Source organism: Lissotriton helveticus, chromosome 5_1 (assembly GCF_964261635.1).
Source record: "Lissotriton helveticus chromosome 5_1, aLisHel1.1, whole genome shotgun sequence".
NCBI classification, from domain to species: domain Eukaryota; kingdom Metazoa; phylum Chordata; class Amphibia; order Caudata; family Salamandridae; genus Lissotriton; species Lissotriton helveticus.
In genome coordinates, this window is record NC_136065.1 from 1,989,776,686 (window position 1) to 1,989,788,942 (window position 12,257).

Here is a 12,257-nt window from a genome sequence, read left to right on the forward strand (position 1 = left end):
ATGCAAAACATTCCTACTACTGGAATGATCGAAAAAATATGTTATTATGACACAATACAATCCTTCATTTATTTTTGAAAAGTTCAGAAAAGATGTAAACCATGTTTTACCCAAAAATATTTTTACATTCAGTACAAATAGAATATTGTAAACCATTTCTAAAAAAAAGTATAAATATACATCTTGTACAGTATACACTGGAATTATGCGATTCTGTGGCTGCACCGATTTTTGCATAGTTATGGATTTGCTACATAATCCATTGTCTGCTGCTTTATATCCAGAATTTAACAAAAAACTATTTTGTTTATTGCTCAAACTGATCAAAAGTTTTAAAAAAATATGGCAACTCAGGTTCCTTGAACAGGAAGGCTTTTCACAAAGGTTGACTGGCAATATTTCAGTTTCTTATTGCTGTATTTAGGTGTTTCATTTGTACTAGTAAGATGAAGTCTTGTCACAGACACTGTACCAGGGGTAAAATGACAAAATAATTAAGTAATGCTATCACAAAATGTGCCGCAATATGTCATCATTCATTAAGTCTTTATTGCAATTTTCCATCATAAAAGACAAAAATTTCCAGAATAAAACAGTTTCCATTCATTTATAAAATAAACCATCATACTCTAAAATCTAAACTCATACCACAATAATAATTAACAAGTTAATATATATATAAATACATGTTAAAAGAGTTCTTAAAAAAGAATTAAATATGTTTTGGCAAAAGACTTAATCCTCATCAGTTAATTTACAAAAGTTAAACAACTTATAAATAGGGCTCCCGGTTTTATGGTATTTATTTTTTTGCCATTTCCGTCTGTATTTATCCATATTTTTTGGGGGGGTATTTTTTCTGTATTTATCCACATTTATTTTTGCCACAAGCAAAAGACGACGCTACAGCTAATGTTTTTCCACATTTATTTAAATTTACAAGGCATACCTGCGCCTATTTTTATTGGTCAACACAATACATTCATCTGAAAACGCGAATTAGACCTGAACTGAATCAGGTATCAGAGCGCTTTACATAGCACCAGTTATGTTACATGAGGACACACATTCATTTTAGGCACGGGAAGATTAAGTGATTTGCCCAGAATCACAGGATGTTTTGTTTAACGTCGTTACCGAGACTCGAACCCAGGTCCCCAGGTGTCCAGGGTCTAGGCTGTAAACCTTGGAGGGTCCTAGGAGGGTCGCCAACTGGCAACAAGGGACATTCTGGGCAATGACTGTAAAAACTCAGGACAAAGGGTCAAAATTCAGGACCAAAGTTACATTTTATGGACACATCTGAGGAGGTTGCACAGTTCTAAAATAGTTGGATGGCAGAAAGACTGGTCAAAACAGGCTTCTGGTTATTGGTATCTATCACATATAGGAGTATTAATTAAACCTGCACATTTAGTCAGACTTAGCTAAAGATGAAAAAAACGAACAACCAGATGCACCCAGGCATCAGGGACCGGAGCCAGAATTCAGCACTCCTACCAGGAATGATGGCAGCTTTAGTATTTGTGGCACACTGAGCAACGTAACCCATGTTTCTGTATACCAAAAGTGTTGATTGGTATGAAGCAGACTACCTCCCATAATGCATTAGATTGATAAATCAACGCTCAAGACTAGAGTATCAGATTCTTGGTAAAACGGAACAAATGCTGCATATAGACTATTTAGGGGGAGTAAGCGCTATTTAAATACAATTACAATACAATTACATTACATGCGAAAACTGTCGCCTAATAAACAATAACAATAATAATAATAATAAAGACATTTGTAGAGCGCATGGATTACGCCATCCCGGCGTGTCCCCGCGCTAAAAATGTGCCCGAATGTGCCCGAAGCCCCCGTGGGCGTCTTCATAACCCCCTAAACCGTTGGGCAGGGCCCCCACCTTACTACGGCCAACCCCGCATGCCTCCTGCCACAGAGGCATGGCCAACTGTCTGTACCCGGGTCAGGAGGAGGCCACCCCCCCATACGGGAAAACACCAGGGTTGCGAGCACCTCCGTGATCAGGCTGTGGTCGATCGAAGGGGTGGAGGTGATCAAGTCCTGCACAGGGTTGGGTTGGGGGGGGAGGGACGGACGGACTGGCGCCAAACTCACTGCCAATTGCTGCAGCGGCTTAACCCGTCAGGGGGCACCCATTGACCACAAGACCAGTGAAGACTCTGCCCCTCATCCCATTATGCAAAGGTGTTGGTTGGGAGGAGGAGGGCATTTGTGTCTTGCTCCACTGTTAAAAAATAACTAACTGGGCGGGGAGGAAGGGGGTGGGGGACAAAGAAACATGTATCAAGGCCCCCCCCCCCTTCCGACCCTCAAAGCTGCTGAACTTAGCACCTAGTGATACGCTTTAGCATTAGTGAGCGCAGGGAATCGCACCATAATTGTAAGCGATCGCTGAAAGACAGGGCATTATTCCGAATGAGAGGAGGAGAGCTCACAGGGAGAGGGTGAGAGAAGGGGAAAGGAGAGCGGCAGAGAAAGAAGTAACTGCACAGATGAGGGCTACTGTGTTCTCTTTATGTCTTCCTTGATTGTATAATTAAAAATTTGCTGTAGCCATTAGCTAAGACATTTTGTTCATCAAGAACTTCTTCAGGGCGAATTTATAGGGGATCAGTATGATCCCAAGTGTAAATGCTTTTATGAATCAGTGCCTATCTGTTGGATTTGTGTGTAGGGCTTCCCCAGCTACTACGGCATGGTGTGTCCAAGTGACCACATGTTTGTGTTCCCTAGCATTGCATTTTAGTGGGCAGGAGAAAAGTAGCTGTCACTGCACAAGAAGAAACTGCTCAAAACTTGTTGCTGGATAAGAGCGGTAAACAGCCTCTTACTCTGTATTTAGAAACTGGGAATAACAGCCACTGGGCAAGTTCAAATTGACAATATTTGATTTATCACACAGAGGTACCTAAGGCAGTATTTACAATCCTGGAGTAATAAGGAACACCGTAATGAGCCTTCTCCAGTCAGGTTGCTGTCAAATCCTAGCCCATTTCACACATTTTGTGGACTGGGTGTGGCTTAAAATCCATTTCTGGGGCCGCTCGTTTTGCAGAGTTCTCCCCGTCCATCATTTTGTGTTGCATCAGTGGAACAAGGGCATATTAGAGCAGAACTAAAATATATTTGTGTGAAAAGTAGGATATATAAGCAGATCCTACACATAACTCATCAGCACTATGTTTTTACGTGTTATCCTTCTGTCTGACCATGAAACATGCCTAAATGTAGGTTCTTTTTTAAAGTATGCAATTAGGGCATGTAGTACTTTACTACTTAGATAAATGATGTCGTACTATGTTTATTTTGTGATTTAATTATCTGGAAAATTAAACTATCGATCCTGTAGTCTTCATGACATACTGTGAAGGCACATGGTATTTTATCTTATTTTAATTGATGTTATTTCCAATTTTTACTTTTTGACAACATCTAATGTGTTTTAACACGTTCCGTGTTCGCGTCGGCCAGCGTGCGACGCGAGCACTACTGCCCGGTTGCTGTGCACGACCAACAGCCGACGCAGTCCCGCCCACTGTGTCGAAACGCCCGCTCCGCGGTGGAATGTCCGCCGCTGTAAATGGCTTAAACGGAATGAAATGTTGACTGTGGTTTGTATGTTTCTTTTATGGATGGAACACCTTCAGAATAAAATGAATTGAACTCATCAACACATTTGGCACAAGTGAAGCGTAGATATGGAATTGTTGAGTAGCACCATCAGCACACGTTAGCAGCCCCCTTACATCTCAACAGAGAGTAGTCAGAATTACGTCAACAGCACCCAGTCATACCTGGCATTGAACCGCACCACCTTTATGCAATATCACCACAGGATGTCGAAAGGCATTTTGTCTTCTGTTAAAAGGATTCTGATGCTATGTTCACTGATGCAGGAACTGTGCTGTGAATTATATGTCACAGCACAAGAATCGAAACTTGCGACATTTCTCCTGACTTATGGGGAGTTACTGTCTTGGGGGCAGGGACATTAAACACCATTGTTCATGCGTACTAACGTTTGACAGCAGGCACTTATCTTAAAAAAGAATTGCGATTAAATAAACTCTACTTATGATCTCCTTTTCTGTACCCAAGCAAATATCCACATAAATCATGGCCGCGGAATGATCCACGGTAATTCTTGTTCAGCCACCAGTTTCTGTCCCTTGCAGATCTCAAGGAGCAAACATTAATTTTGCTTTAAAATATAAGTGGCAACCCTACCGTTCAATAATTCTTCTGAACCTTCTTTTAAACTTTTCTATTGTGAAAAAATATACTTTAAAATATTATCTTTGACCACATTTTTCATAAATGCTTACAACCAGAACCATCTTTAAATAGAAATACCTTATAAATATATACATCTTACATCTACATTGGAGGATGGGCACGCTCACGGTCTGTCCCTGCCCCCAAGTGGGCTACAGCTAATTGCTTTGCTAGAATGGCTCACTGTGTCTATCACTGGTGTCAGCAGACTGTGGAGGAGACACAGTAATCCAGTTCTTCTGGTCCATGGTCCAGATGAAAGGGAAGACCTTCTCATGGAAGCAAATCATATAGGTGAAAATATGTCTTTGAGTGTCCGCATTATAAAAAGATAGTTGTCCTCCTCCAATGTCCAGATACACGCCCAGTGTCACAGGAGGTGGGTCTGGGCTTATATTGGTCAGAGGAGAGGTGAATGCCTGGTACTGGCCCGCAGTCAGGCCCACTGCCAGTACCCCCTCCTTCTCGAGCAGGTTACTGTTCTCGGTCCTGTCCACAGATTCTTCAGCAACACCCACGGCCCAGCTTTTGGCTTTGCCTACACACACCAACCAAAAGTACTTTCCTTTGGCGAAGCCATCTTTCCCAAATGCGACTGGCTGCCCCCTTTTGACAGTGGCGTCAGGCGTTGCATCGCCTCTAAGTTTTACACAATTCTTATCTCTGATGATGTTGAGATGGCTGCTAGCGGAGCCCTCCTCCAATATAACAGTAACCTCAGTGAAAGGAGCTGAAACAAGAGAGACAGGTGGTTAATGCCCAGCAGGGAACAGCAACTGTCAATGCCATGTGCGTGCCCCTGAGTGGTATAGCCTGTCATCTGGAATTGAGTTTGTGTACCACCACATATGTAAATGTCAGCACATATTCTTTTAGTGTGGGTCGGTGTCTAAGTTCAAGTACCATTCTGTTTTGGGAACGTGTCTCTTCATGGATTTGTCCTCTGTTTGGTATCTGTGTACACATTTTCCCATGTACCATTACCTGTGTGCACTCCTCACCATGTACCTTTTTTATTAATTTTTCAAAAGCCAAGAGAATAGGCAAGAACAAAAGGAAACAAAAACGAAAAAGTAAAGATTCAAACCGATTGACCCATACCTGCTCCCCCTTCTCCCTTCCACTAGCATAACGAAACTTGAGGGGGGTCCCATGCAAGGTACACAGCGGGCCCCTCCAGACCAAATCGGTGTACTGTGCTGAGGGAGGCCCCTGGAGCTTGGGGCCCCCCTCACCGCAGGAGCTGCAGGGGCCAGTGAAACGCCACTGCTCCCCTCCCCCACAGCCCTAGATGACATGATTCGCCAAGGATTCCAATGTGGAAGTTAGACCATAGTAGTCTCACCCTTTTACCCCAGTTCTCAAAAACCTTTGTGGGGCACCCCCTTGCATCATAAATGGGTTTGTTAAGTTTTGCACACCAGTCCCTTCCAGCACTACACTGTTTTATTGTTCGTGGGGAAGGCCGTTTCCAAACACGGGTTGTCACAGTGAATCTACCAGTTTCATGCATCTCTGTACCTTTGTGTATTTCTCCAATTAGGTATGTGTTATAGGAGTATACAATATTCTATATGTGAGCATATATGTAGACATAGCCATATAACTTGTTCCAAAATAAATCTGTGTAAATTTAATTTGAAAATGTGGCTTCGAGTAGGTTTCTGAAAGGCTTCTGTATTGATGTATTTTCGGTTTTCTGTCCGTCCTCCCTTCCCTCCCAGCGCCTTGGGACTAAGTCTGGGCAGAGTTTGCGGAGTTCCGCAAAGTGCCCAAAAAAACTCTGCCGCGCTACGCTCAGCTCCGCAAGCGGCGGAGTTCCTTTAGATAAATGCTGGTCGCTGTGATTTTCAGTGTCAGGTGCTTGCCCGCACTGTGCAATCATCGCGAACGGCACCATGCACTGCGCAAGATGGTGCTGCTTCCTTTCTGCCGCTCGAGTAGATTTTTACCCGAGGACCGGCTTTCTCAACGTGAATGGACGGTTTCTCAACGCGAGCGTTCACAAGCATATATCGCAATGAGAAATCTGACCGCCCGTGTTGAGAAATCTCGCCGGGAGGTTAATTTTCCACGCTTGCCAACTTGATGTTGACGATCAGGAACGAGGAAAAATCTCGCCAGAAGGTGGATTTTCCTTGCTTGCGCTCGCCAACTTGGCGTTGCAAAACGCGAGCGTGGATAAAAACAGGGAAAATTCCACAAACTCCGCGAGCGGAGAGGAGTTCACCGCCCAGGCTTACTTGAGACCCTTACAGGTGAGTAGTTGCACTTTACAAGCCACCTGATTGATCCATCCATCGCTCCCTTCCTGTCTGCAGGTGTGTGGCTCTGTGTGTGCATATGTTTGCTTAGATATGTGTATGTGATCATCAGCTTCATATACCTATTTGCATCATTGTGAATGATGTTTTATAGTTCTCCGCAAGTGTGAGGTATAAATATAATTATGCATCGTGGTTATAGACATTTGATTCACCTAAGATAATGTGGTATTCATGTAAGCAGCTCAAGATTCAAGGTCTCGCTTTTTCGAGCATAGTTAAAGTATGTTTGACATGGTCGGAGTGGTATATATACTGATAAGCGAGATACATAGTATGAGGATCACTTCACTCCGTGGGGATTATTACATATAAGCTGCACTTCTGAGTCCTGTGCACCTCCAAATAGGCATGCCAGACGCAGACTGGGCCAAAGTGCTCTATTACAGTTAACGCTTTACCCCCGGGGAAGTCGCAAACTCGCAGCTCCCCTGATGGCAGTGCACTAAAGAAATGTGTAGCCACTTATTTAAGCAGACTGTCTGTCTTTCACTTTTTAGGTGGCAATTTGTCCTTACAAAAGGGGTGTTGAAATCCCAAAGCAGGCAGGTGCTGGGAGATGTCTGGTGGGGTCCATTGTATCCTCTTAGTCCCATTATAAGGGGTACCCCTGGGAGGAGCACTCACTGAGCGGCAACTCTTTGTGGTGGATAGTCAGTGTGCCTATCAACAGCTGCTTTGCCTATGTGCATGCATGTGTAATATGGTGTGCATCAGTGCAGAGGCCAAGTGTTTCCTCATTTGCATGTGGCCACACCTCTATACAAATGAGGGAACGCCCTCTTGAGACCACACATAGCACTGGTGTGATCTCTACTGCAGAAGAGGCCGTGAAAGCATGTGCAGAAAGAGGGCGCACACTCGGTGCAACTCAAGGCACTCTCCATGGTAAGCGCCAGATCACTCCGAAAACTATCTCTACTACTGAACATTTTGCTCACCAATCTATGTTTTCAGGAGTGGTAATCGGATTTCTTCAAAGGAAGCAGAACTAAGAAATGTATTACATGAAAGTGCAGAATTGGAAAGATCCGGAAGTTGGTCACCTAATAAAAAGAACAATGTGACTCACACCAAGCTGGGTAGTTTCAGCTACTGGACATACATTTACAATACCTGAACCAGCAGTACAGTGATCATCATTGACGGCTGTCTCTTATGGGAACTACACGCAGCTCTTCCCCAACGGGAGAATCCTAGCTCCACACAAGAAGTGTCTAAAGAATGCCTAACTGTGGTACACAGGATGGAAGAGAGGCATCTGAAATGCAATTCAGATAGAACTGAAAGCTTGCTGTTCAGAAATGCACACAAGGTATGGTCTAGCTGCAACTGGTGGCCTTATGCACTGGGAATCCCCCTCAGCCTACTGCTATAGCCAAAACTTTGGGAGGCAAGTTTGACATAGATTTATGAGAATCAGAATAAACTTTATTCGATCTAAATAAATAGATCCTAAAAGTACAATAAACGGCAATGCATTAAAATACAATTGGTTTCCAAAAATGTCATTACAATGCATTATAAAACGATTAATAAAAGAGCAAGACAGACTTATTTTTACCCTTCCGTTTTCTGTTTGTGACTGGCACATGGTTTTCTCTTTTAAGATCTATGAAAAAGATACCACGTATTTTACCAACTGATATACGCATGATTATTTCTATGGGGCTAACTGATTACTTAATTAATCGCCTTCAGATTTTGCAGAATGTAGTAGCCAGACCCGACTGATTCTGAAGAAACCCTGGTGCCAGTCAATGGTTAAACATCTCGCATAATTTCGGTGGCTGCCGATTCTGAAAATATATATATTTTTTCCAAAGGAGTGGTGATGGCCCTCAGATTATTGTACAAGACTGGGCCTAGATGGCTTAGGGGCAGGCCAACCTACTCCTTGCTGCCTGCATAGAAGGGTAAGATTGTCTGTACCCTGTCTGCTTAAAACGTCCTGGTACTGGCCAGCTAAAGGAGGAGGTCTCGCTTTTATTTATCAGCTAAAACATGGAAAAGTATTGCCTCTACTTTACACAATATCATAAATAAAAACCAGACTTGGAAACCAGTTGAAAACGTGACTTTAAATGAGGGCTTGTAAGTTCCAAGTTGCCCTGCTTTTGCCTCACTAAAGCGCATGGGTGGCTCATCCGCTAAGGGTGACAGCAGCGTTGTGATTGGCTAGGGGACCCTGGGAGCGTCTTGCCTCGTGCGTCAAGGACCGAGAAGAAGGTAAGTGGATTGAATTATTTTTAACTCCCTCTGCCCTGCCACCCCTGTTAAGGATAAGCTGGCACTGCGCAAGCGCCCGGACGCCCGTTTGGGCAGGTGCTGCGCTCTACAAATTTGATCTTTCAGAAAAAGCATATACATTTTCAAGACTGGAAGGGCAAGCTCCACTGTGCACAATATTCAGAATGAACACCCCTTTAGGGCCGTAAGCCTTGAAGAAGTTCAAAGGGTGAAACACGCTTGAAATGGTAATTCTAGAAGCTTTTAAAGAACTCTGTTAAGAATATCTGAAGAAAATAAAGAGAAAAATGTTAGGTACTCGCGAAAGTACACCTATTATTTGCACTATATCTAAAGGACAGTTTTTCTTGGCTGATATATAGTGCCACATGAATTTGAAACTTGGTACTGCATTATGGATGCAGCACAATGTGCACACTGCAAACTTTGATTAAGTGGCCACAGGTATATTAAAACATCATCTCCACCACTTGTCGCGAGCAGGAGGATCCAGAGTCTATATAGCTCTGTAAATTGCATGTGTGTTTGTTTATATGTCTTGATATGTCCACTGTTGCCTAGGTGTCTATGTGGATGCTAAATGATCTCTATATATATATTCTTCAGAGAAATGTTCCTGCAGACTTCTAGCATGGATTTTGTTTTTAAGCTTTATTTTTGTTTTGCTTTTAATCTTGATTCATAGTAATGCACTATTAACCTTCTAGTGCTGAAAGGAAATTGACGAATTTCCCTTTTGGGGATTATACATGATATATGGTGTGTGTTGGGGTTTTATCTGTTCATGCAGTGTATCAGACGATTGGATTATGTAGAAAACGTTTAAGGTGAACAATGCACCACAAAAATTAATACTCTGGTGTACTATGTTGCCCTTTCCAGAGCGGTGCCTCCTTTATCCTGAGCTGTTGCCAGGTGGGGGGAGGTAATTCCTCCATACTCTTGAGGTAAGGCTCGGTGGATGAGTGCCCACTATGAGGGTTAGCCTGATGACCAATTATAGTTACATAGGCTTGATATAGGACATACATACTGCCCTCCAAGACTGTTTTATTTCTTCTTTTCTGTACCTTTTCTGTATTTCTTATAGATCCCTCAAGAGATACGAGGATTGTGAACTGTGAGAACCAAGCTGTAAGGTTGTATTGTTCCACAGTGTAACCTTTATGGTACTTTTTCACATTTTTTGTTATAATCACCTTTCACTATTGCAGTAGCATCAATACTTAATAGGTCCTGATGAAAGCACTAGGTGTACATCTACCTTTAGGTGCTGAAACATGTTGACCGATTGATTATTTACGGACAGCTATCTGTTGAAACTGTTTCCATGCACTGTTTTTAACCTTTGATCGTATCAGACAAGAATACATTGGGGTCTGATTACGCTTCAATTTTAAACCTCACATCATTTATCGCACTGCACTTTTCCCATACACTCTATAAAAACATTTGCTCACATCTGTATTAACACCTAAAACATCCTTGGGCTCCTCCATCATTAGGGTGGAGTTGAAGCCCCATTTAAGGAGACCCAGATGATGAAGCATGTCACCTGGAATGGTGAGTGATGGGAATCCATACAATTTTTGTATATTCCATTAGAGTCTTGGACAGTTATAGTATCTGTGTTCCTTATCACTAGACCCCGGGATATATGTTGTGTTTTGAACGTCTATGTGGATGCCACCAGGTCTCAGACAGTGTGCGCCTTGACTGCGGATCATATTGGTTTAGAAGGACCGAGAAACCAACTTCGATGCAATCGTACAACTGAACTTACCTGGGCCGTCCTGCTGTGTAAGGGACTCCTGCTGTGTAAGGGACTCTTGGTGTGTAAGGGACTCTGCAATAAAAAAAGGAAAGGAAAGTGAGAGGATTCATGATGCATTAATCTACCAAACCATTACACGACACGATGCGAGGAGTTGGGATATAAGGGCAGATTATGATTACAGCACCAGGAGGCGTTTCATTATGAACCTGCACCACCTAAATTGAGACCATTCTGGCCAGCTTCGTTGTGGTATCAATGGTGGCTGCATTCCCTGCCTGTCATGTCTACGTCACTGGCAGTCTTATCTATGGGGAGGACAGTGGCAGTTTCTTGTCAGTTTTTTGTCAGCTGGTGTCTACAGTGGTGACAGCCTCTGGAGTCCCTAGTGGGGGCAGCAACAGTCTATGGTGGTGATAACCTCTGACTGTAACGTCTGTGGTGGTGAAAGTGGACATCAGTGGTGTCTATGACTAGAAGAGTGACTGCCACCACCATAATTCTTTGGTATGGTGATGCCAGACTCTGATGTCTATGGCAACAAGGAGCCTGGGGGTTTATAAGTGATTGAGCGTGGATATTATCTGATGTCTACCTTTATCAATTCTCAACTGTAACAGATCTATACGACAAATTTTTCTTGGTGAAGACATGTCAACCTGCGAAGTCAAAATTATACATGATGCTTCGTAAAAGCATGCACAGTGTTCTAAATGGTAACTTGAAAATGTAAACAAAATAAAGAAATACCATGTGAACATTACATGAATGCATTTATGTGCTATAAGAAAATAAAATGTGTTAAAAGAGAGAGTTTTATGATAATATTATTTAAATGTACATTGCACCTAAAAATATTACACGCATAATAGAAATTCTTAACATGAAAATTGCTTAAATTGGAGAGATTTGACGGAGACCAAATCTGAGCTTATGTAACGTTTATACAATAACATATGAATTAAGAAGTGACACCATAATAATTCTGGCTTTGAAAAATGATAACGTACAAAGGTGGTACGGAAAAAAAAGAATTTAGTAGTACCTAATAATGATATGTAGTATTTGAAAGAAAATAAGAACTGCGATAATGAAGACAATTAAAATGCAATTATGAAATGTGTGATTTATGTTAAAATTAAACAGTAGTGATTCAGCTAAATGTCATGTAGGCCTCAAATGCTTCTCTATTTCTGGCTTTAATTTAAAATCATGTGAGGCAGTCACCTAAGCCCCATGAGAACTTTCTGCAAAGTTTTATATCCGCCTTAGCTAACAATGGACTCTCTACTCGCTTAGAAGAATATTTGACAAAATATAACGGTATTGTTGCAAATCCAGAGAAAAGCATCTGGGAAGCGACGGACTGATAGTGAGCAAATTAAAGTTCCACCTACTTCAGTGGAAGTGGCAAAAAGGGAATACAATTGATCTTAAGCAATATTAATGACATTTGAAAGGATTACTCAATTCTTCCGGATTTGTGTAATTCACCGATCACCCCATCACAGCTCACGATGAGTGACCAATGAGAACCCCGTGGACTGATGTAATTGATATGATTGGGGGTGTAAACCCGAAACAATTGGGTATAATTGCCCCAT

At 42.3% G+C, this 12,257-nt stretch overlaps 1 protein-coding gene across 4 annotated transcripts in view; it reads right to left on the reverse strand.

Annotated features, from left to right (window-relative positions):
* Nucleotides 1–213: 213 nt before the first annotated feature.
* LOC144756137 (butyrophilin subfamily 3 member A3-like) overlaps nt 214–12,257 on the reverse strand; it is a 387,539-nt gene continuing 375,495 nt past the window's right edge. For all 4 annotated transcript variants that reach the window (XM_078645702.1, XM_078645701.1, XM_078645704.1 and 1 more), the window contains 2 exons: nt 10,663–10,725; nt 214–5,035 (listed from right to left, as the gene is read on the reverse strand). In XM_078645702.1, coding sequence (XP_078501828.1) covers nt 4,476–5,035; nt 10,663–10,725 — 623 coding nt within the window. In that variant the 3' untranslated portion in view covers nt 214–4,475. The remainder of the gene's footprint in view (nt 5,036–10,662; nt 10,726–12,257) is intronic.